The sequence below is a fragment of the Ostrea edulis genome, chromosome 2, assembly GCF_947568905.1.
Source record: "Ostrea edulis chromosome 2, xbOstEdul1.1, whole genome shotgun sequence".
In the NCBI taxonomy this organism is placed as follows: Eukaryota; Metazoa; Mollusca; class Bivalvia; order Ostreida; family Ostreidae; genus Ostrea; species Ostrea edulis.
This window is the reverse complement of record NC_079165.1, coordinates 21,520,248-21,544,797: the sequence shown is the minus strand read 5'-3', so window position 1 is coordinate 21,544,797 and position 24,550 is coordinate 21,520,248. Positions and strand designations below refer to the sequence as shown.

Sequence of the window (24,550 nt, the reverse complement as noted above, 5' to 3'; positions counted from 1 at the left end):
ATTTTTAATGAAAGGTGAAGGTCACCAATAACGTGTAATAGGCAGGACCCAGTTCGGCCAATCGAATTTCGAAGTAAAGGAGGCTTGGTCTGTTTTTTCTTGTCCCATATTTTGGACACCAATATCTTGTTGCACGGACGTCTGAATAAAATAAGGTAAGGGACAAACAAGACAATGGAATTCGTGACTAGGCAGTTCTAGTCAGGACCTACGTCTACAACGAATTTTGACTAAAAATTGAACTCGGCCTCGGGCCTATTTACTTCATACTTACATACCCCAAATAGAGAGTAGAACTTAACGTGTACTCATTACTCGGGTTATTATTATAACACAGGCCCTGGTAGTATAACGTGTCGGACTTATAATTTTATTTTATTTATTTTAGTGCCTATGTCTATGACACCGATCAGAAGGGAAACAAAATACATGTTTTATATACATCTGAAATAAAATCAATAAATATGATGAATAGAAGAAAAAATGCTCTATTCATGTAAATATATTCATATATAAGGCCCTAGATAGAGGTTTGGTTTTTTTCTTCTATGCATATAAATTTATTGAATTAAAATTTGATTGCTACTTTAGGCCTATTCGAATGATAATTGATATGTTTGAAATAATTATGTATATATGATGGATTCTATTTAACAGGTTGGGAACACTTCCCCTCTAGTGAGATTTCCTCACTAAAACGCGATTATCCCTCTCTAGCAAGAGTAAGTATATCCCGTACAACCGAGAAAAATACCTGTGGAGTACATCTCTTCGTGTTTCACCTGAAAAGAAGAAAAAGTGCTAAAATGTCTGTAGGTTTTTTTTAAGGTCTTGATTTCAAGGGCCAGGGCCTTTCCAGTTGGGAAAAATAGCAACATTTGCTTGAAATTGGTGAAAATGTTTCTTACAAAGAACTAAGGAAAAATGCAATTCAGAGTGCTTTAAGGTACAATTGGGCTCCTTCTGACTTTCAATTTGGTCAAAGCTTACCTCCATCAAATAAGCAGAGGCCAAAAAATTAGGTTTACTTGGGAATTTTGAGGCAAAAATTGTAATCTGTGGGCCTGTGAAGATTTATGAACGATTTGGCTACCCTGCTTGATTTGTTTTCATTGTTTGGGAATTTCAAAGCAAAAATTGGGAAAAATACCTGCTTTTTAGCATTGGGAATGGGGCCTTATTTCAGCCCCCTATAGACCCTAAAAAAATCCCTGCGTCTGATACTTCTTCAAATATATTAATCAAAACAAAAACATGATGTGTATTGAATTTCAGACTGCTTCCCTCTTACGCAGCAACTTTGATATGCAATTTCTTGACTATGTTGTCAATTTTGTAGAAACAATTCGCATCATGTTGAGTATGTGTCGCACTTATTTAGCATTGCACGGGATTTGCCATTATTTTCAATAAAGATGCCAAAACACCTGTTTATGGTCATGTTTACTCTCTCGCTAAAGAGGGATAATCATGTTTTAGCGAGAATATCTCACTATCTATAGAGGAAGTGTTCCCAACCTGTTTAAAATAAAAATGGATGGGAGTGGCTGCTTAATGGTGTACATATATACAGATCCATTGTATATTTAAAGTGCTTTCTGTTGTATTAGATTGAAATTTTGTTTTTTACAGAAATTTCTAAATATGTCTGAAAAGGGTTGCCCAGCTGCTGTTCCCAGTCCTTTCCGTAACTGGCAGCGCCCAGACTTGCAAAGTAAATGCACTTACTATGAGGCTAAGTCCATGAAAGAATCGCCTCACAATCACAAAGAACTGTAAGTGTAGCTGTAATACTAAATTAAATGTATACTAATGAATAGGCTCTGCTAAAAATCCTAGAGCACAATGCACCAGGTATTGGTATTCATACTCTCAGAGCAAAAACTGATATTTGAGTTTTAGAACTAAAGCATTTGGTCAAAGAAGTTTCTTATTCAGCATAGTTTCATCTCCTCAAGCCACTGGTTTTCACAGCTTAGTGGACCAATTGGCTTGATAAAAAGGCATAGTTACTGTTTAGACATTATCTATATCGATAAATCTTTCATTTAGAAAAACTAAGCCGAAGATCATGCCAAATGTGCTGTACAATATTGGCAACACTCCGCTCGTAAAAGTCAACAGAATAACAGCAGCCGAGGACGTCCACTGTGATGTTTGTAAGTTAAATTGGATAATATGATACGTGCAAAGTGTGTATAGCAAAAGTTCCCATTAGATTATTACTATTTTGGCAACAAGGAACGTATCGCCATATTTGGTTCGAATTCACACCCACTGAGATTTACCTATTGAAATACATGTACAAAGTTACCTTTTGCAAAATAATCTGAATATTGCAAAATCAACTGTCCAAGCAAAATTACCTGGAGGTACAAATTGAAATGAGCTTACATGTCTATCTGTTTACATTGTATTGAATGTGTATCTGTTTACATTGTATTGAATGTCTATCTGTTTACATTGTATTGAATGTGTATCTGTTTACATTGTATTGAATGTGTATCTGTTTACATTGTATTGAATGTCTATCTGTTTACATTGTATTGAATGTCTGTCTGTTTACATTGTATTGGATGTCTATCTGTTTACATTGTATTGAATGTCTATCTGTTTACATTGTATTGAATGTTTATCTGTTTACATTGTATTGAATGTCTATCTGTTTACATTGTATTGAATGTCTGTCTGTTTACAATGTATTGAATGTGTATCTGTTTACATTGTATTGAATGTCTGTGTTTACATTGTATTGAATGTCTGTCTGTTTACATTGTATTGAATGTCTATCTGTTTACATTGTATTGAATGTCTATCTGTTTATATTGTATTGAATGTCTATCTGTTTACATTGTATTGAATGTCTGTGTTTACATTGTATTGAATGTCTGTCTGTTTACATTGTATTGAATGATTTGGATGAAGTATTGTCTCTTTGAATATCTGTAGATGCAAAATGTGAATTTTTCAACTCTGGAGGCAGTGTGAAGGATAGGATCGGGCTGAGGATGGTAGAAGATGCAGAGGAAGCTGGTGTCTTAAAACCAGGAGATGTCCTCATAGAACCAACCTCAGGCAACACAGGTAACACACAGTCAATATCTACATGTTACTGGATACTGAAACCAGGAACTACACCTACTAGTATTAATATTGAACCAGGAACTACACCTACTAGTATTAATATTGAACTAGGAAATACACCTACTAGAATTAATTTTGAACCAGGAACTATGTCTACTAGTATTAATATTGAAACCAGGAACTGCACCTACTAGAATTAATTTTGAACTAGGAACAACACCCGTCCTAGTAGTATTAATATTGAACCAGGAAATACACCTACTAGTATTAATATTGAACCAGGAACTACACCTACTAGTATTAATATTGAACTAGGAAATACACCTACTAGTATTAATATTGAACCAGGAAATACACCTACTAGTATTAATATTGAACCAGGAACTACACCTACTAGTATTAATATTGAACTAGGAAATACACCTACTAGAATTAATTTTGAACTAGGAACAACACCCGTCCTACTAGTATTAATATTGAACCAGGAACTACACCTACTAGTATTAATATTGAACCAGGAACTACACCTACTAGTATTAATATTGAACTAGGGACTACACCTACTATTATTAATATTGAACCAGGAACTACACCTATTAGTATTAATATTGAAACCAAGAACTACACCTAGTAGAATTAATTTTGAACTAGGAACAACACCAGTCCTACTAGTATTAATATTGAACCAGGAACTACACCTACTAGTATTAATATTGAACTAGGGACTACACCTACTAGTATTAATATTGAACCAGGAACTACACCTACTAGTATTGATGTTGAACCAGGAACTACACCTGCTAGTAATGATATTGAACCAGGAACTTCACCTATTAGAATTAATATTGAAACTAGGAACTACACCTACTAGTAGTAATGTAATTTTCCTTTAAAAAAGAAATGGGGGGGGGGGGGGGGTTCTTATATTTAGATGTTTACCATTACCGTTTCTGAGACCTTTTGGATGAAAATGTTGTGAAGTTGTTGTTGTTTTTTTCAGATTTGCTTAATTAGTAACGTCACATAAATTTTGATTTCAGGTATTGGTATTGCCTTGGCAGCAGCTGTGAAAGGTTACAGATGCATCATAGTGATGCCAGAGAAAATGAGTATGGAAAAGGTGAGGTGTTAACTTTGCAGATATAGATGTGTTTTCTATAGTGGATTGAAAATTCAGCGAATATTTAAAATGGATCATTGATGATGATACTGAATGTAATAAATGATGTGTGTCTGTACTTTGGTTAAGCTAATAGTGATGGGGAAAGCGTTCGTCTAAGGTGGATGTAATGTGTAACTAGAGATAAACTTTTATCAGGTAGATGTGTTACGAGCTCTGGGTGCTGAGATTGTGAGGACACCAACAAGTGCAGCGTTTGACTCGCCAGAGTCCCACATTGGAGTGGCTAAAAGATTGATGGAGGAAATCCCCAACTCTCACATCCTTGATCAGGTACATTATTCACTCACCATCAGGTACATTATTCACTCACCATCTTTCTTTCAATATTCTCTTTAAAAAAAAAATGCTTGGAAATGTGACAACTGTTGCATAAAAACAAGGAAATGTGTTTGATTAATTACATTTGGTTTATCTTTAACAGGACATCTTCTATATCTTATTTTCAATATTTGTAATTGTGACTCATTGGTTTTGTTGTAAGGTTCTAGTATGTTGTATATTTCAGTATCGTAATGCCAGTAATCCATTAGCTCATTTTGATGGTACAGCAGAAGAAATCCTCCAAGCTTGTGATGGTCAGTGATTTTATATGTATTATGATAGAACTTTCAATCTTATACAGAAGTACTGTACATGTACTGATTTTACTGGGATTCGCATTTTAGCAGCTTTGGCAGTGAAGCATGAGCGATAATTTATAGTTGTGCTAAAATATGAAATTCTGTATTTATCCATTCTCATATATATGAAGAAGAAACACTAAATCATGATTAGGCTAAATAGTGCATCAGCTCTGACTTTGCCAAATTTCTAATTCACTGAAATAAGTACTGATACATGTATGTAGCTCATTTGTTGGATTTCTGTTTGTACAAGTATACAGCTACAATGTATATATAGGAAACAGTAGATAATAATTCACAAAAGGTATATCACGTGAATAAATACATGTACATCAGTGCATCCTTGTGAAAATGAGGTCTCACGAAATAAAAGTGATCTTTCGTATATACAGTACACGACACGAGTTTTATGCGTGTTCCACGCAACGCGGTGGAACAAATTTGCCCCAAACACGGTGGACCTTAAAAATTGTCGGCACCTTTGAAGTCCTATTTTTTCCGCGCGAGCTAGACATTGAAGTCCACCGCGCATCTCCGTGGATGCCACCTGTAACTCCGTCGATGCCACCGTGTACCTCCGTGTGATAAAACAAAGAAATAATTTCCGAAATGATTCACCCAAAAAACGTTTCGCTTGGCCAGCATGCATGCCCCCACCCCATTCATTATTTAGAAATTAGCTATCAATCATTCAATTCTTGTAATTGTTGTTTAATGATACGTTGGTGTTTTCGGTACATATATATCCGTATGTAGACTTCCCTGCAGACGTTCACACCTTTTTATGAAACGCCCAAATTCTCGACATCCTGTATATAAACACCTCTGTTATTTCCACCACTCGTCGATACATTGTTTCATGGCACGTACAGCACAATTTCACGAAATAAAAGAAGGGTCATGAACAACGACAATCACATGCCAGTAATTTCAATTTGATAAATAGCAGTTCAAAGAAATGTGTACTATAAGCAATGGTTTAATTTTAACATAAGGTTTTCAGTGTAATTAGGAATAGGTGATTAAGGTCAGCTATATACATGTACATGTTTACATTGGAAATGAATTTCATTATGTATTCAACAGTGAAGCAATGTGAGCAAAGAATCAAATTTTTATCACCTAAACAAATAAAAATTAAAAATATCTTTCCTTTTAAACAAACCTTTAGAAAACTCCATACTTTCATTAAGAAAATAATAAAATAAAATGTGGTCCCCTACCTAGAATGCCCATACTTCACATTAATAATAACACGTTTTTTTCCCCTAACTTGATAAATACTTTATTACACGCATGTATTATTTACTAAATGTATATAAACAGCTTTTTGTCTTTATATTTTTGTATACCACTGCATAATGGTGATGAGATCCAATCACAAAGTATAGAGTTGACAACGATTGAAATAAAAATGCAGACGTTTTCTCGTTTATTCAGTGACTCACAAACTTGCGCGTCCTCTGAATGAAAGTTGTAAAACAAACGTACTAGGTTTTGGTCAGTTATAACATAATACGGGGGTAAAATTTATCTCATCTCCACTAGCAATGGGTTTTGGGTCAACTGTGCCTTCGTGTACGAATAATCTTGGCAAGCGAAGATGGGGAAAAAATGCCTAGATAGTCCGCTTGTGTATTATGAAGGTGAAATCGAAGAATTATCCAGTAAATCCAATGATGTTGCAGTATATATAGCATGTATTTATTTTATTTTTGACTGAGAAAGAGATAGACAGCTAAGCACGTAACATCGTTTTAGGGGGGGGGGGGGGGGGGTGCTAATTCATTAGTCCTAACCCGGACGAGCCAAAAACTTTAACATGTAAAGAAAGCAAAATGGGAAATAAAAAAGATATATCAGAATGAAAGGGGATGGATAATTAATCAGAAAGATATTGTCCTTTCAAGATTTATACTGAACGTTTTAAACTTCCCGTATCTGCATACATTCATGAATATTATAATCAATGATTGCCAATGCTCTCTCTCTCTCTCTCTCTCTCTCTCTCTCTCTCTGTTGCTTTCATTATCTAATTTATCTAAAGATTAAATTAAAGATTTTAATAATCGATAGCGTATATGAATAAAAGCAAATAATCGTTAAGTTATTTCTGTTTATATTGATATTAGTCTTTTTTTCATGAACTAGTTGTACATGTATTTGACACCGAGGATTTACATCCTTAAATATTGATTACAAACACGTAGAATCGGAGAGTGTGTAATTTAAAAGCTTGAAAGTTAAGGATTTAGCTTAGGACCTACCCACTGCACGATTTAAGAAATTGAAGTCGGAAGGGGGAATTGAGACAGTTTCAGACTACTACTAGTTTGCAATAAAAATGTTTCATATACCTTTTCTATATATTGTTGAAATACTTGAAAATGCTGAAATGAATAATTTTTTGCGGCCAATTTGATGCTTTGCATCAATTTAACTTGTTTACATTCTTTTACACATGTATGTATCTATTTATTTCTCTGTCGATGTAATTAAAAATTGTTTATTAGTGTATATAATAAATCCGCCAATCTACATCTATCTATATGGGTCGAAGAGAAAAAGATATGTCAAAATTATTGCTAATAAAGTAATGAAAATATTACAGTGTAGAACGTGACAATTTTTCTAATCGGTCTAGAAATTTCTCATATGATTCAGACACTGTACGTAGGAAAGTACATATTGAATACATTAACGCTACAAATATCAATTTCATCTTCTTACGGCAAGCCCTGTGCCATACGTGTAGTAGCATTATCAGGGACGTCGACGTGTCCCTGATTATATGAAGAAATTAAATAGGCTACTTGTAAGTACTATTACAGTATTGTAGTTAACTTCACCCTTGAATTTAAAAGAATTGATTGAAACAGAAATTCCGTTAAAACAACGAAATGCCCCTTGGTTCACTCTTTAAAAGTCTGCAAGTGAAATATACATCCACAGTACACAGGACTGGCTGCAGAAGCATGCATGCAAAATCCGTGCAGTGATCTGACGTCTATTTCTGTTAACAGTTCACAGTATAAAACGAATTTTTATGCATAATTCAGTCAAAACTTTGGTACTTGTTGATAACATACATACACATATATGCACTGAAACAATGTGACATTTACGGAAAGTAATTTTTAAAAAAAAAAAGAATATCAAAGATGTTTTAAGCATCTCGGTGATTTTCACAGTTGATAACCCAGCTTCGTGATGTTTGAGGATAATGCTTCGAATAGCCAGCGATAGTCTACGACCTCCTTTCCCATCGGGCGCCATTGTGAAAATAATATACTGTGGTTGAAAAAGTGGGTCACGTGACATAAATTGCACGCTTTCTGCACGGTACGGTACGCTTTCGGGCTTTTGGGGGCGGGGTTTGCATAATATTATCCTGCACGGTACGGTACGCTTTTTGAACGATACGGTTCGTTTCTTGAACGGGACGGTACGTTTCTTGAACGGTACGGTTCGTTTTTTGCACGGTACGGTACGTTTCTTGAACGGTACGGTTCGTTTCTTGCACGGAACGGTTCGGTTCGTTTTTAAGGTGTAGTAGCACGTTTCAGGGTCTGTACATTGAACATAAGTCTCGGTCAAATGTAATTAACTCGGGATTTTTAAAAATAAATCATTCGATGGTTTGTATTTTTGCTTCTATTAATTATGTAATAAATTAATTCCAATTTGTTAACCATCGACAATGCTCTAATTTCTATATTGGATCAAGTTATATTTGTCAAGATGCATAGTAACACAATATAATGGAAGTAATTATGTTAAAGAGTGCATTTGTCAGAGAGAGAGAGAGAGCACATCGATAATTATTAAATATCCCTATCACATGTTGTACAAGTATGTTTTTCATTTACTGAATATACTAATTCGCATTCAAACAAGAATTGCCTGCAAGTACGCATTATTTAAACATAGAATTTAAGAAGGGACTGGTTCACGTTTTTCGAAAGAAATGATTTTCAATTTTGATGTTAAAAATGAAAAATATTGCTCATTTAAAGAGACACTACAGCTCATTTTCCACATTTTAATAAAGTGTTTTTAAAACCATGTATTGATAAAATGATAAATTTCATATCGATACTGACAATTTTGAACAATTGGGATGCATCAATTTACTCTCAACTCTGCTTTGAAGATCGTTCGGAATTCAAAGGTTTCTTCATGCTGACTCGGACTTTTGAATGCTTATTTACATCACGTGGTTTTGAATGACAGCAAAGGTGTTCTGTAGGAAATTATTTAAATTCCCCTTCAAGGGGGTCCACACTCACCTTTCAAGTATAAGATTATTCCCTGCTCCTTATAATAAGTAATTATAAATCATTATTTCAACAGAAACCTTCCATGTTCCTACTGACCGATGTTTTTACAACTAACACGTGTCGTGTTCAGATAAAAATAACACTTACTTTTAAACGTGGTGTCTTCGCAGCTAGTCTCAATGGCAGATTTAGGGGGCCAGGATCCCCCTCCCTTTTTACCCCACAGATTGTGAATGAAAATCCAAATTTTGCACCAGAATGGCCGATTACTTTGGCTAATCTTTGACTTTCACACCCCTCTTCGGAAATCCTAGATCCGCCACTGAGTTACATGTGTTTCTCCGAGCTCTTTGTTTTCCAACGGTCAAACTGATACCACGGTAAATTTTATTTCACGTATGAGTTTTATCTCATTCTAATTTTACCTCTTTTCTCACAGAATCTGTCAAAATTCTAGATCTATCAACTACACTTTCTTTCTCTGGACAACATGCTGCACTGTTTACTGTCTATGCGCATGCGTCTGAAGATTGAAAGGAGGAGACTCGATATTTTGTGTATAGGCCATCAAAAAGTATTAATTTTTACATTAACACGATAATTTTTAACTTTAGATAAGTGTTATTTTCGCAAAGTTCATACTTTCAACAATGCAACAAAAATTGAGAAAGCGCTGGGAAAATTGTCATTTCATGATTTTTGCGCAAAATGAGCTGTAGTGTCTCTTAAATGTTGACAACCAAAATTTGGACCCTCTGAATGCAAGGATAAGAGCAATATTTCAGCTTTGATTCTTTGTTATGTAGACAAAGACTCGAGTCTTTTAATGTAAACAAACAAACCAGTGAAACGTTAATTTTGTAATTTAAAGCATCTTCATTTTGTACAATCACAAATTTTAACTTTTAAATGACACATTTTACCTAAAGTATACTTGAGATGTGATATATATAATAAACTTGGATCAAAATCCATTTATTTTAAAAAACCCGTAAACAATAACACATCTCAATCTTTGTTTTCAAAACAAATGATAAACTCTCTATAATGAGCTTCTGTCATGATGAATAACCTTAATTTTTGTGTGACATCTTCTAAACATATTAGACTGTAGATTTTGATCATTTAAAGTGAAAAACAAAATTTGGAGGAAAATCGTGAATCAGTCCCTTTAAGGAAGAAAGAAGACTAAAAAAAAAAAAAAAATTCAAAACCAGGTTTTCTTAAAAACATAATATATAGTGTTTGGTATCGTTGGAATTGGCTCAAAATGCTGGAAAACAATATAAGTATCAGGGGGGAAAATATTGACATTTTTTTCTTTTCTTAAAATTCCACCCTTATCTTGATTATTTGGCCTGCGGCACATTTTCACATCTCCCGCAAGGTGCCCGTGGCCAGAACAAAGCTCTTAGCAGCTGTGTGTATTCGCAAATAACACACACCGTGGAACACGGAGGACACGGTGTATCTCTGTGGATTTTCCACCGTGGTCTTTCCACGGTGGGGTGTATAAAACTTGTGTCGTGTACTGTAAGTATATAGGTTGTGTTGGGTTTCTACAATCGTACAGCTCATGTATCAGATTTCTATTAATACAAGCTCACAGCTCGTGTATCAAATTTCTATTAATACAAGCTCACAGCTCATTTATCAGATTTCTATTTTAATACAAGCTCACAGCTCGTGTATCAGATTTCTATTAATACAAGCTCACAGCTCGTGTATCACATTTCTATTAATACAAGCTCACAGCTCGTGTATCAGATTTCTATTAATACAAGCTCACAGCTCGTGTATCAGATTTCTATTAATACAAGCTCACAGCTCATTTATCAGATTTCTATTTTAATACAAGCTCACAGCTCGTCTATCAGATTTCTATTAATACAAGCTTACAGCTCGTGTATCAGATTTCTATTAATACAATTTACTCTTCTGATTTCTATTTTTAATCATTTACAGACAAGGTAGACATGGTGGTAATTGGAGCAGGCACGGGGGGTACACTAACAGGAATCGCCCGTAAAATCAAGTTAAGATGTCCCAACTGTAAGGTAAGAACTGTAACCAGCGAAATAGATTAACTCAATGAATTAATAGGCTAAATTACTATGATTGCTTAACATGATAAAATGCTTTTTGATCAGTGTTTTACAATATACATGAACTTCTTGGGCTATGAAAAATTGACATCATTTACACGTATGTAAGTGACCATTATAGTATTTCTTTCCCCATGTCAGCATGGTAAAGGAACATGAAGCAGTATCAGAGTGGACTCATATTAAAATTAAATGTTGAGGATTTTTTTTTTTTCACATATAAAGATTTATTTCCTGATAGGTCATTGGAGTAGACCCTCTGGGGTCTTTGATAGCGGAGCCAGAATCTCTAAACAAAACCGACACAAGTTTCTATGAAGTGGAAGGAGTAGGTTACGACTTTGTTCCTACTGTGTGTGACAGAAAGGTCTGTTCTCAATCTTTTTTTCTGCTTCTCTGTCATTTTGATCAAATTGAGAATAACAATGGAGATTCATCAGGCATCTTGCACAAGATTCCCCCGGTACATTTGATATTTGAAACAAAAGCACGATTGTCAGTTTTGAAGGGCAAATAAAGCATTTATCATACATAATCCTTTAAATTAAGATTAAATGCATGTATTACCTGATCATGTTGTATGACGTTAACAGGTTTCAGTTTATTAATACATATTGTGCATACAATTCCATTAAATAATAATAAATCATAAGTTTTCAATTTTAAATTTAAGCTGGTTGATAAATGGTACAAGTCCCAGGATAAGGAGTCTTTCATTATGTCCAGGCGACTGATCAGGGAGGAGGGTCTGCTCTGTGGTAAGAACGCTGGGGGGGGGGGGGGGGGGGGGGGGGGTCCCTGTTTCACTGTATGGAAGAGGAGACTATCTGAAGAGAATACATTTTAGCATCAGGATTTGAATAATATGCTGTCAAGGAAATTATTGATTAAAACTTAATCTTCTGATTTGTGATATTATGACCAAAATAAATTGAAATCCAGGTATTGTTAATGGGCTTTGATACAAGTTGTTTTCAAATTGGATTGTGGATTTGTGCACCATTGTAATGAACTTTTATACAAGTTGTATTGGAATTGAATTGTGTGTAACTAGTTGTACATGGATTTGAATTGAATGATGGATTTGTGTAACGTAAGGTGGAAGCTCAGGTTCAGCCATGGCCATTGCTCTAAAGGGAGTGAAAGACTTTGGACTAAAAAAAGGACAGAGATGTGTGGTCATTCTGCCGGACTCCATCAGAAACTACATGTAAGTGATTTTGCACTTCTAATAGAAAAAAATAATTCATTTTTATAAAGATAAAATGTGTTTATATATTGACGAAATTTAAAATCTCAACTGTGCATAATTTTCTATGTTGTTTATTAATTCATGAATTCGATAAGCAAATATCTATGGTACATGCATGTTTTTTATAGGTTACTGGGTCACTCAGGTGGCTTATTGCTATTGGTCTGCGTTTCGTCATGCGTTAACAATTGAACATTTTTAATTTCTTCTTGAAAACTACTGCTCCAATTCTTTTCACATTTGGTATGAAGCATCTTTGGGACAAGGCAAAATTTGAAATTTCAGGACTCCTGTATCTTAGGGAGTGGGGCAAAAACTGCCAAAAATTGACCAATTTTCAAAAATCTTTTTGTCTGCAACCACACAGTTGTAAGAAAAATTAAATACATAGTCATGTAGAGCAAAAAAGCCTGTACCAAATTGTCATATTACCAAGTTTAGCCCCGCCACTGAGTCAGAACCTCTTTTGTAATTAAATTAGAAGAGAGGTTCTGACTCAGTGGTGGGGCCAAACATGGTAGATAATGCTTTAGGCAGTGTTAAAACATATAGATAATATCTCTTAATGCTATAGATACTAAGTTGAAATTAAATGAATATTTAGAAGGAGCAAGTAGCCTATTACCAAAATTGTAAATTTCATGATCTTAGGGGTATGGGTTTTGGTACCATGGTGGGGCCATTTTGGTCATAGTGATTAAAAGTGTTTGTTAAAAAGTTGTCAACTTTAAATGAGTTATATTTTTCATGTTTAACATCAAAACTAAAAAAAAAATTTTTTTTTAAATATGAATCAGTCCCTTTAGCACAATGCTTTCTGTAAACAAGTGTCCCAGAACACTGGAGATGGAAGTGTACAATTGTGTTTACTCTGTATCTCGTTGCTCTTCGTCATTGGTAGGACAAAGTTCCTGAGTGACGATTGGATGAGCCAGAGAGATTTCCTGGAGGTCAGGAAATCATCCAACTCGGCTGAGGAATGGTGAGTCCTAAATACATACAATGTAGCTAACAGCATGTTATTTTGTTATATAATGTGCTTCTGATGTAGTCCAGGAATTCTCTGCTTTGTAACAGTTTTGAAATATTTAAAATCTTTTAACAAATTAGATCAGATTTTGAATTGAGGAATCATCTTAAATCAGAACACGTCATTGTACCATGTAATGTTTGTAAAGAAAAGTCAATTGGACTTCTTGATTATCAAGTAATTCTTAGCTCAATTTAGTCACTTGTATGAATTTGAAGCTTATTTTGTTTCCCAGTTAATGAAAGTTTATACTTCCTTTTTGTTTTTCAATTTTACCTGACAGTACGAGCGGAATGAACAGGTCAGGAATGATTTTACATGTACAAGACATCATCCTGCAATGCACTTTACATCAGTATTCATTTTGATAGTATGAGTGTAGTAAAAATGATTGTGTGTTGATCTCGTAGGTGACTAGATTTAGTATTTTACACGATTACTTAATATCATGATATGACTCGTAGACGTCAATTTGTAAGAAGATGAATTAGCATGTGGTCTGTTGAGTAACAGTTTTTACATGTGTTCTAGCAAAATAAAAGTGGGTAATTTTATTTTGCGAGTGATGCTTCTCGCAAAATTTGCGAAGATAATTTTCTCGAGTATATTCAGGAATCTACATTACCAGGTGGGATCATTTGCTACATATATGTGCTGTGGTGACTTTATTCATGACAATAGGAACATTAATACACAATCATATTTTATTACACATAATGCTAGCTACTTTGTTGTCCTGTACATGTATATACAGTGAAACTTGGTTAGAGTGAACTCAGCTTAGTATAGCAAACCATAGATTATGGCCCCTGGGGGTAGGATGGGTCCACTATAGGAGATCAAAGTTTTACATACAAATATACAGGGAGAAAATCTTTAAAAATCTTCTGAAGAACCATTGGGCCAAAATTTTTTACATTTACATGAAAACTTCCTGACATAGTGCAGATTCAAGTTTGTAAAAATCATGGTCCCCGGAAGTAGGGATCAAAGTTTTACATGCGAATATATAAGGAAAATCTTTATATAGGGGCCAAGGTAACTCAGGTGAGCAATGTGGCCCTGGGCCGCTTGTAATTTATCTACAAACTGAAGGAGGGGGGAGGGGGTTCAACCACATACAGTGCAAACTGTGTAATCCGACATGCACTAGGACAATTTTTTGTAGGAATAAACAGTGTAAAAAAGCAATGAATTTGAGATCGAGATTCGATTGATATGCTAATTGAAATTGAGAGAATGAAAATAAAGGTTGGAATGTCCTATGAAATGGATTGTACAAATGTCGGATTAGGTAGTTTTCACCATAAACTGCTTAGTATTTTGAACATGCTGTCATTGCCTGCAAGCATTCAAAATTAGGTTTATTACCATTACATGTTTCATTGGGCTGGATTGAAGTCAATTCAGAGTTGGAATTTAGAGAATACCTGTATGTGTAACATTGAAAACTTCTCCTTAACATATTGACATTTGATATGTTGTGGAGAAGTTTGAAATAGGCTTTGTGCATACTTGCTTCCAAATCCTGTTCAAATCATTCTTTTAATGAATAGATATTGCTGAAAGTAGATATGTTAATATAGATATGTGTATCTTGATATAGATAGTAGACTAATTATAGAATAGTGATTTCTGTGACATGTCCCAATCACTTCTTTTATTAATCATTGATGTTAATTAAGAATAAATCTTATGTTTTGAAAATACATGGAGGGCGTGCTTTTTGCCAGCCTCCTTCATGAAGCATGCTAGTATGCCGGTGTGAAGTGTTGCAATTCATACCCTCATGCATTTTCAAAAATGAAGTTTACGACTTATATTTACTGCACATTTCTGTCAGAATTCCCAGCTAGGAAAATAGACATACTACATTTGTGAAGATTTATACGTGCATTGTTCACAGCTGCTGTGTATATATTCAGGAGGAAATGGCTATCAATAAAACTGGTAGAAATATCAACGGCAAAAACATGGGATATGTAAATATTATATTATGTAGGTCAATATTTTGACTTTTGACAATGACAATGCTGTCCAACAAAATTAGATAAAACTAATCTATGCTTTATATTGACCACCACCCCCACCCCCTGTTCTTCATCCTTCAGAGAAGCCCTTGCTAATTTGTCAGGGTTTTTTTTGGTTTTGACCATATGAGTTCACTATAAATGAGTTTTACTGTCGTCATTTTTATTTTTTTTGTGTCTCTCACACTTGTGGTTGAGTATATCTGGGACCTAAAGGGATCTGATGAAAATTTGTACCAAGAATAATTTTCGTTTTTCATATCTAATTTGTAATGAACAAGAAAAAATTTTGATTTTGAATTAAGGAATTATGCATGTATTCATTAAACATCTGAAATGTCCTTGGATTATCTATAAGGTTCTATATGCTTATAAACAACTTCCCTCTCCAAAAAAAAAATGAAAAGAAAAAACATTTTGAAAATGAGCAAACATACGTTTTGATTACCATGGAAGTTTTATAAATGCATTGCTCTAATAATAGTATACATATGTATCTATGCCTATTGTAGAGATAGACATATTAAACTTTCATGGTAATCAAAAAGTATATTTGCTCATTTTCAAAATGTTTTCATTGAAGGCATGCATTTTTGGCTGGTTTTTTTTGTCTTGGTGCTATATCATAGGTACATTTTAGTAAAAGTCTTACTAACGATGATCATCATGCTAAATCGTCAACTGGTTGCTGTTTTTAACATGTGACATGTTTTCAAATTTTGAAAGTTCTAATTTATGGATTAAATCAATTAATTGTTAAATCTGAATGAGTAATGTTGGGATTATACTGAAGACACTATGAGATGCGGCTGAAAGCATTATATTTAAATTTCTCATGGTGGCCTTATGAATAAATGATGGAGTCATTGTGAAACAAACATTTGAAAAATATTGCTTAGTGACAATTGAGATTGAAAAACCAATGAATGTCAAACATTTGAATGGTGATTGTTGTATTATACTGTATAAACTGAAAAAAATATATTAATAAGATTTTACAGTTCACATTTATAGCTCTCTATCCTGGTGAACAGGAAGTTGACTTTTTCTTCTCTCACTTGAACACCGTTTCCCTGATTTCTCTAACAAGTTTATTTCTCCCTGTAGGGTTGGATTTAATTCATAGAGTGTATGTGTGTTAAACTCCATTGACAGAAATTGGAGATGATTACTCGCACAATTTTACCAAGATAGGATATTCAGCATTCTGTAGTAGCATTTTATTTCAAAAGAAAATTCATGTGAAACAAATATTTAATTTTCTGTTTTGGTCCATAGTCAACGAAGTTAATGAATTTCCACTATAATACTAAGAATTACTTCACATCAGTTTTTCACACAGTGAAACAAAACATTGTGTTGCATTTAAAGCTACTTAGGTATAATTGTTTGAACATCTTTTTAAAAAACTCAAAAATTGTAATTTGTCTTTTTAAGGTGGTCCTCCTTAAATGTGAGTTCTCTGCCCTTAAGAGCTCCACTGACCGTGACTCCAGCAGTTACTATCCAGGAGACGCTTGACCTTCTAAGTAAAGAGGGATTCGACCAAGTGCCTGTTGTCAATGATGCAGGGTAGGTCAGCAATGAAATCTGCAGTCTTAACCATTGGAAGTCATTCCATGTTTTTTATTTCATACACTCTGATTTTTTTAAAAAGTCTACCACACAAAGTTGGGGAGGCTTATCAGTTTGATTAGGAATCAATAGTTTGTTTTCAGATGATCAACACTTTGTCCCTGGTCCTCCATCCTGTGGTGAAAAAGTCGTATTTTCCTGTGTCGGCCCTTGTCACTTTCTGGTTTATAGCTTTGACATCTGATATTTTCCCCATCAATTACTATCGACTACAACAATGCCCCAGGGTGGGGCACCCCATTAACTTGTGTGAAAATTTAATAATTAACTATAATGTACAGTACTGACCTCTTACATTTGGTAAGGTAAAGAAGGAAAACTTGGCTTGATGTTTCACTGATTGACCCTTGGCTGACCCTGCAAAGGGACATAACTGGAGGCGAAGTGTTGATACATGTATACAAAATCATATGAAATATGGAAGTGTAGTAACTAAGGAAGACTATAAACACAGACCGAGTTAGAATTTGCCCAATATCATGTTTGCTGTTTTTGAGTGAATCAAGATCATTTTAACAATGTCACAATCACAGTTTTTTTTTTAATAAAAGTTATTTTAACTCATTCTGCAGTCTGATTAAAATCAAACCTCTCACTTCGCTCGATATAGGGAGTCACTGGCTCTCATGCAGCAACTGCATGTCCGTATATCGAGCGAAGTGAGAGGTTTGATTTTAATCAGACTGCTCATTCTGAATCCCTTTCTAATTCTGTGTGATGGTGTACTGTTAATTGATATTTACAAATAGAATAAGTTTGGTTTAGATTAGTAGATAAATAAATATTATGGAGAAGGCTTATATAGACAATGCCTGTTGTCTAATCCATTTGTGTTTTATACTTAAAAAAATATTGTTTGAATAATATATATATATACATATATATATATACACACACATGTATATATATATGCCCAGGCCAATGCCCATGATTTAGTACTTAAAGAGATATTTGTGACTTGTACATGACAAAAGTGTTGTTTATGACTTTTATCCAGAATCAGAAATATTGAACATCGAATTCGACCACAAGAACAGTCAGTTGTCAGGGTTGCATCTACACACAGCACTTGTAATTTTTATGTTTTACTATATGTGTGATATTCAGGTGAATGTTAAGGCCTATGGGCCTCTTCTTTTCATTATTGATGGTTATTTTGAGATTGTGTGATTGGATCTTCTCTACCATGTTTACAGTGATATAATGGGAATGGTGACTGTTGGCAATATGATGGCACAGGTTGTGAGGTCAAAGGTCAAACCTTCAGATCCTATCTCCAAAGTGATGTACAAACAATTTAAAATGGTATGTACAATTTGTGTTTGAGATTATTTTTTACAGTATCTGTTCCGATTTCCAAAGTCTTTTAGAATTTCTCGACTTCATGACTTTTTATTTGGAATTCACACATATGCACTACACAGTGTTGAGGATTGTCAGTTCAGAATAAACTGTTACGGTCTGTTCCATTAAAACATATGGGGTGCCCAGTTCTTTAAAAATATATGAGTGGTTTACACTTGTATGGTGGGTGGCTTTTGCACGAAAATTGTTTCCATAGGTGGTTATTTTACTTGATAACACATGATTGACAGTGGCAATCCGGACATTCTGTAAATCATGCTTGAAAGGGAATTGCACGTATTGAATACTGAAATAAAGTTGATGTCAAGATGAAAAAGAATTTTGTGCTGTATGATGGGGGGGAATTTGGATTTGGGAATATTTTAAATTCTACTTCTCGAATAAATCAGATTGCTTCTATAGGTGCTTATAAAGCTTAATTATTTTTCTCTATGGTGGATAGGAGTGTACCAAAATCACTTCTATGGATGGTCATCCTAATTATCAAGTGCCTTCTCTCCGTCCCATGTATGTTTTACTGGAACAGCCCTGATGTGGGGTACTCAATAGGGATTATGTCTTGTTAATTTTTGGACAAATTTTTAGTGTTTACAGCAAAAGTGAATTTTCTTACCAAACCAAACTTTTGAGATGATGACCATGCCCAGGAGTGGAGTATTCTACCGCTATGTATGACTGGTATATCGAACTTTTAGGTGAATTTTAAAAGTGGAATGTGATGGATATTATGTTGTTTCAGGTATCTATGGCAACAAGTTTGGGTGAAATTTCTAGAATGCTGGATACTGACCACTTTGTTTTGGTGGTTCATGGACAGAGACAGTGTAAGTTTACAACAATTATCCCCCTCGGGTAAATCTCAAATTGGATAAATTTTAGCTTTATCCAACACCTGTTGCATAAAAATACTTCCTGTCGTTGCAAAACCTCACTTATATATATATATATATACCTATTTCAACTCACTGAATAAAGCAAATATAAAACCAGACTATAAAAATATCCTCTGTTTATAGTGAATAAATTTAATTTATGCTAAATACCCCATTACATGAAAATATGATATATATATGTATTCTATAATCTATAACCTTTGGTGATGATAGAAGTTGCTTCAAGTACAGGGTTCAGCAAATGTTCTTGCAGATGAAGGAAATAATTTTATGTCAAAGAAGCAGATGATATTTGGAATTGCAACCAGAATAGATTTGCTGAATTTCATCACAAAGCACCAAAAACTGGAGGACCAGTGAATGGAGACAAGGAGTAAATGTGAATTCCTGACCACGTAATACATGTATATTCCCTGTCTTCTGCAATCTAATTAAAATTAGATGTTAGATTCGCTCACATACTCGCTACACAAACATCTAACAACATCCCACAGAGGGTCACGTCAGAGGTCAAATTTGCATGAAAAATTAACCAATCACTACAAAGGTGGAATGTCATTGGCATCCAATGAAAATCCTCATTATATACTGTATTTGGTTACTTATCAAAGATGGTGACCGATGAAGAAATGGAAGCGATTAAAACCGCTTTGAATATATTTGATCTCGAGGCTTTGAAAATGAACAAGAACAGTTACTAAAATGTCATCTTTGCTGAAGTATACATGAAAAGATCCCCCGATGTCGCCATAGTTTAAAATTTAAACAAAACACGCGATAAATAAGTCACGATCGTGGGTGCCGCCATTTTTTTCTCTTCCTTGCGTAAACAATACATGGAATTGTGGGATAATACCCTATCGATATTTAGGGGGAAATTTGATTAGCTGTTGCAAATTTGACCTCTGACGTGACCCTCTATGGGATATTGTTAGATGTTTGTGTAGCGAGTATGTGAGCAGATCTAACCTCTAATTTTAATTAGATTGTGTCTTCTGTAGCCCCTAACATGTAACAGGGTCACCGAGTACTCATTGTGTTCCTGTAGTTATCTCTTGCTTTCATAGCTGTTTGCTTGGTCATTCTCAAAATCTATTATGATGACATTTTGATTTTTTTTTTAATATGGATTAAGGAATTGTTATTTGTGACAAATTGAATGTATTTGGATACTTTTGTTAATTTGGGGAATATATATTGGAGATCATCAAAAAAATATAAGTCAAGTTCTTATGAAATGTGTTTAGATGTACCAAGACACGTTATACATGCTGTATACAAGCAGGTGAACTTTTATTATTTGGGTTTTTTATGCACAAGAAGGATCATGACTCTTGTTAATGTATATGTTGAGGAAAATTTGATAACAAACCTGAAAATTTCAAAGAGATTTAAACATATATGACTTGTACTATTTAAAGGTTTAGAACAATGTCAGAATAAAAAAAAAACACCAGCAAAATATAATTTCAGTTGGATAATTCAAAAACATTTTAATACATGTATGCTGCACCAAACTCCTGTAGACTAGTGGCGATAAAAATAGATTCAATCATTTAGCGAGAGTTAATCAGGATGGATTGACATGTCACAATTTTAAGGAAAATGTTGAATCACTGCATGCAGACATTCCTGTTGAAATTATTACTCATAAAATGAAATGTTCATTGAATATATATTACTCCCTGAAACTGATAAAATGAAATACATGTAAAAATTACAACTTAAAAACTGATATGTACATTGTACATGTATAAATGAAAGTTTAATGAACTTGTAGGAATGTATACTGAATTTGTAATGCAGTGAAATCTGTCTAAACCAACATTGTTTGACAAAAGAAGATAGAGAATTTTTCCATTCCAAATAATGATTTGGGTTGGAAGTCATGAATAAACAGAAAATACATTTAAGTTACAGAATATACAGGTTTATTTAGTACATATAATGAAGAACAAACTCATTTCTGGTTGTGTCTGATTTTTCACCGTTTGCATAATAACTGTAATCATGTACTCGATAACTATGCTGGTGATACATGTATATAAACATAGCTAATCAAACCGTGTACGTTTTAATCTTTATTTGTGTGCGCATACGAATCGACACTAATTTTGAGGACTGTATTTTAGAAATTGCTTTGTTCTTTGTCTAGTATGCCTGTGTGGTATTGTTTGGTGTATATTATAATGAAAATATCATGCCGTGTTGATATTGACTTTATTAATTCAAGAGTTCAATTTTTTGTTTTTTACGCTTTGTTATTGTATATGGGAATAATAGATCTTAATATGTGTGAATCTCATTATTTTATATATCATGATACATTCTTATTTGACAAAACTTGCAATATACTTAGTCTTGACTCCAAAATCTTTAAACATGACCAATTCTGGAAAGTATATACCGGTATACCCTAGTATAAATACAAGGGGTTTTTTCCTTCATTTTTTGAAAGATGAAAATGTATTTTTATACATATTTATCTACAGTATATTATTAATATATTAACTTACAATCGGCTTTGCTTTGCAGGCTTTAGTTGCATAGTTTTTTGGGGTTTTTTAAACTTCAAATTATTTTTTGTACTTCTTTAAATTCATATTTTGAACATTCATTCAGATTTTATTTTCTGACTTTGTTTGAATTTATTTTTAAAATTGAGAAAAGAAATAAAATGGTTGCAGTCTTGTTTCTTGAATTATCTTTGGAGCAAGGAGTACTTGATGTCGCTTCCTCTTGGAGTGTGCCTTGTGTTGTATTCTAGGTATCTTTAGCTTTCCTGGCTTAAAGACAACAGATGGAGAATTATTTCTTACTGAATTAACCTTTTAGATCCTTTGATCCACTTCCATCACGCAGCGATATACGTGAGTGGATCAAAGGATCTAATTTTAATTGGATTGAATATTTCCATTCTGACAAATTAAGTGAAACTAAGTTGCAATATATGTGATATTTCAAGTAGAATTTAAATTTTCAATGATTTATACGTTAAAATCTCTAGGGATTGAAAATATACTCGAAATAGACATTTTCACCTGGCTGTCCTGTTTTCTGATTTTATTGTCTGTTTGACTTTTTAAAAATATTCCCATTTTCGTCTGCTGAACAACCAGTAAGCCACTTTCAACCAAATTTGACACAAAGCACAATGGCATAAATGGTATTCAGGTTTTTAAATAGGGTAGGGCATTTTAGATATTTTTGAAAAACAATAATCCAGATAATGCTAAACTGGAGGGTCTTGATTTCTGGAATAGGAGCGGTGGTGCCCTAAGGCGAAAGGAAGTACAAAACATTTTATAGTGTTTATATCGTCTCGCATTTTAAATTGAAAAGTACATGCATTTACAATATTTTATGCATGATAACTCTTACCTGGAGCTGATTTTGTATAGAAAGCAGTACCTGTCCGATTTGCATTATCGTATGATGTAGATTTAACCTCAAACTAGGAAGAATTGTTATAGCACACTAAAACTGATGTCTCCCCTTCCATTTTCCATAGTTTTTAAAAAACATTTTTTAAGAATCGTCTTTAAAATAGAAAATTAAGACTTGCGGTACATAACATTTCCGTATATGTATTTCAAACAAGTGTTGTGAACATACGATAGTAAATGAAACTTATCAAAGGCCTATGTCTAAAGATGAAAAAAGTTGTGGTCCAGACAAGAAAAAATGCTCCGAAAACTATTAATTGACATAAACGGCAATTAAAAATGGTACACAACACACTGTCTTAACATATATACCAAATATCAAAGGCCTATATCAAAAGACAAAAACGTTATGGCCCGGACAAACTTTGTATGAGAAGCGGAAGAAGTCGAATTCACACTAAAACAATATGTCCCCCTTTTGGGGAGGGGGGGGGGCATAAATAATTACCCCTGAGCTTACAGAGGGGGGTTATAAAGTTTTACAAAAATATACTAAAACACTTTACACCAGTATGAGGAATGGCTCGAATGTCCTAGTTCTCGATAATAAAGTCGAGGTACAAAATATAGCCCTCTCCTTAATCTTGACGATAAAGATAAGGTACAAAATACTAGCCCTCTCCTCATCCTCAATAATGAAGTCGAGGTACAAAATACTAGCCCTCTCCTCATCTTCAACGATGAAGTCGAGGTACAAAATACTATCCCTCTCCTCATCCTCAACGATGAAGTCAAGGTAAAAAATGCCAGCCCTCTCATAATCCTCAACAATGAAGTCGAGGTACAAAATATAGCCCTCTCCTCAACGATAAAGTCAAGGTACAAAATACTAGCACTCTCCTCATCTTCAACGATGAAGTCAAGGTACAAAATACTAGCCCTCTCCTCAGTCTTGAAGATAAAGATAAGATACAACATATAGCCCTCTCCTCATCCTCAACGATGAAGTCAAGGTACAAAATACTAGAACTCTCCTCATCCTCAACGATGAAATCAAGGTACAAAATACTAGCCCTCTCCTCATCTTCAACGATGAAGTCAAGGTACAAAATATAGCCCTCTCCTCAACATCAACAATGAAGTCAAGGTACAAAACACTAGCCCTCTCTTCATCCTCAACGATGTAGTCAAGGTAGAAAATATAGCCCTCTCCTCATCCTCAATAATGAAGTCAAGGTACAAAATACTAGCCCTCTCCTCATCTTCAACGATGAAGTCGAGGTACAAAATACTAGCCCTCTCCTCAATCTTGAAGATAAAGATAAGATACAACATATAGCCCTCTCCTCATCCTCAACGATGAAGTCAAGGTACAAAATATAGCCCCCTCCTCAACATCAACAATGAAGTCAAGGTACAAAATACTAGCCCTCTCTTCATCCTCAACGATGTAGTCAAGGTAGAAAATATAGCCCTCTCTTCATCCTCAATAATGAAGTCAAGGTACAAAATACTAGAATTCTCCTCAATCTCCACGATAAAGATAAGGTACAAAATACTAGCCCTCTCCTCAACCTCAACGATGAAGTCAATGTACAAAATACTAGCTCTCTCCTCATCCTCAACGATGAAGTCAAGGTACATAATTTAGCCCTGTCATCAACCTCAACGATGAAGTCAAGGT

General features: G+C 34.2%; 1 protein-coding gene across 2 annotated transcripts; it reads left to right on the top strand.

Annotated features, from left to right (window-relative positions):
• On the top strand, positions 1 to 22,172 carry LOC125681670 (cystathionine beta-synthase-like). Of its 2 annotated transcripts, XM_048921849.2 has the most exons (17): positions 1 to 155; positions 1,633 to 1,775; positions 2,053 to 2,159; positions 2,950 to 3,084; positions 4,125 to 4,204; positions 4,403 to 4,537; positions 4,773 to 4,842; positions 11,136 to 11,227; positions 11,517 to 11,642; positions 11,949 to 12,033; positions 12,374 to 12,485; positions 13,429 to 13,509; positions 13,841 to 13,858; positions 17,025 to 17,159; positions 18,419 to 18,527; positions 19,327 to 19,411; positions 19,734 to 22,172. In XM_048921849.2, the coding sequence occupies exons 2-17, from the start codon at positions 1,645 to 1,647 to the stop codon at positions 19,838 to 19,840; spliced, it is 1,608 nt and encodes a 535-aa protein (XP_048777806.2). In that variant the 5' UTR covers positions 1 to 155; positions 1,633 to 1,644; the 3' UTR covers positions 19,841 to 22,172. The 2 variants fall into 2 exon arrangements, with proteins under 2 accessions (XP_048777806.2, XP_048777807.2); XM_048921850.2 differs by lacking the exon at positions 13,841 to 13,858.
• Positions 22,173 to 24,550: the final 2,378 nt, after the last annotated feature.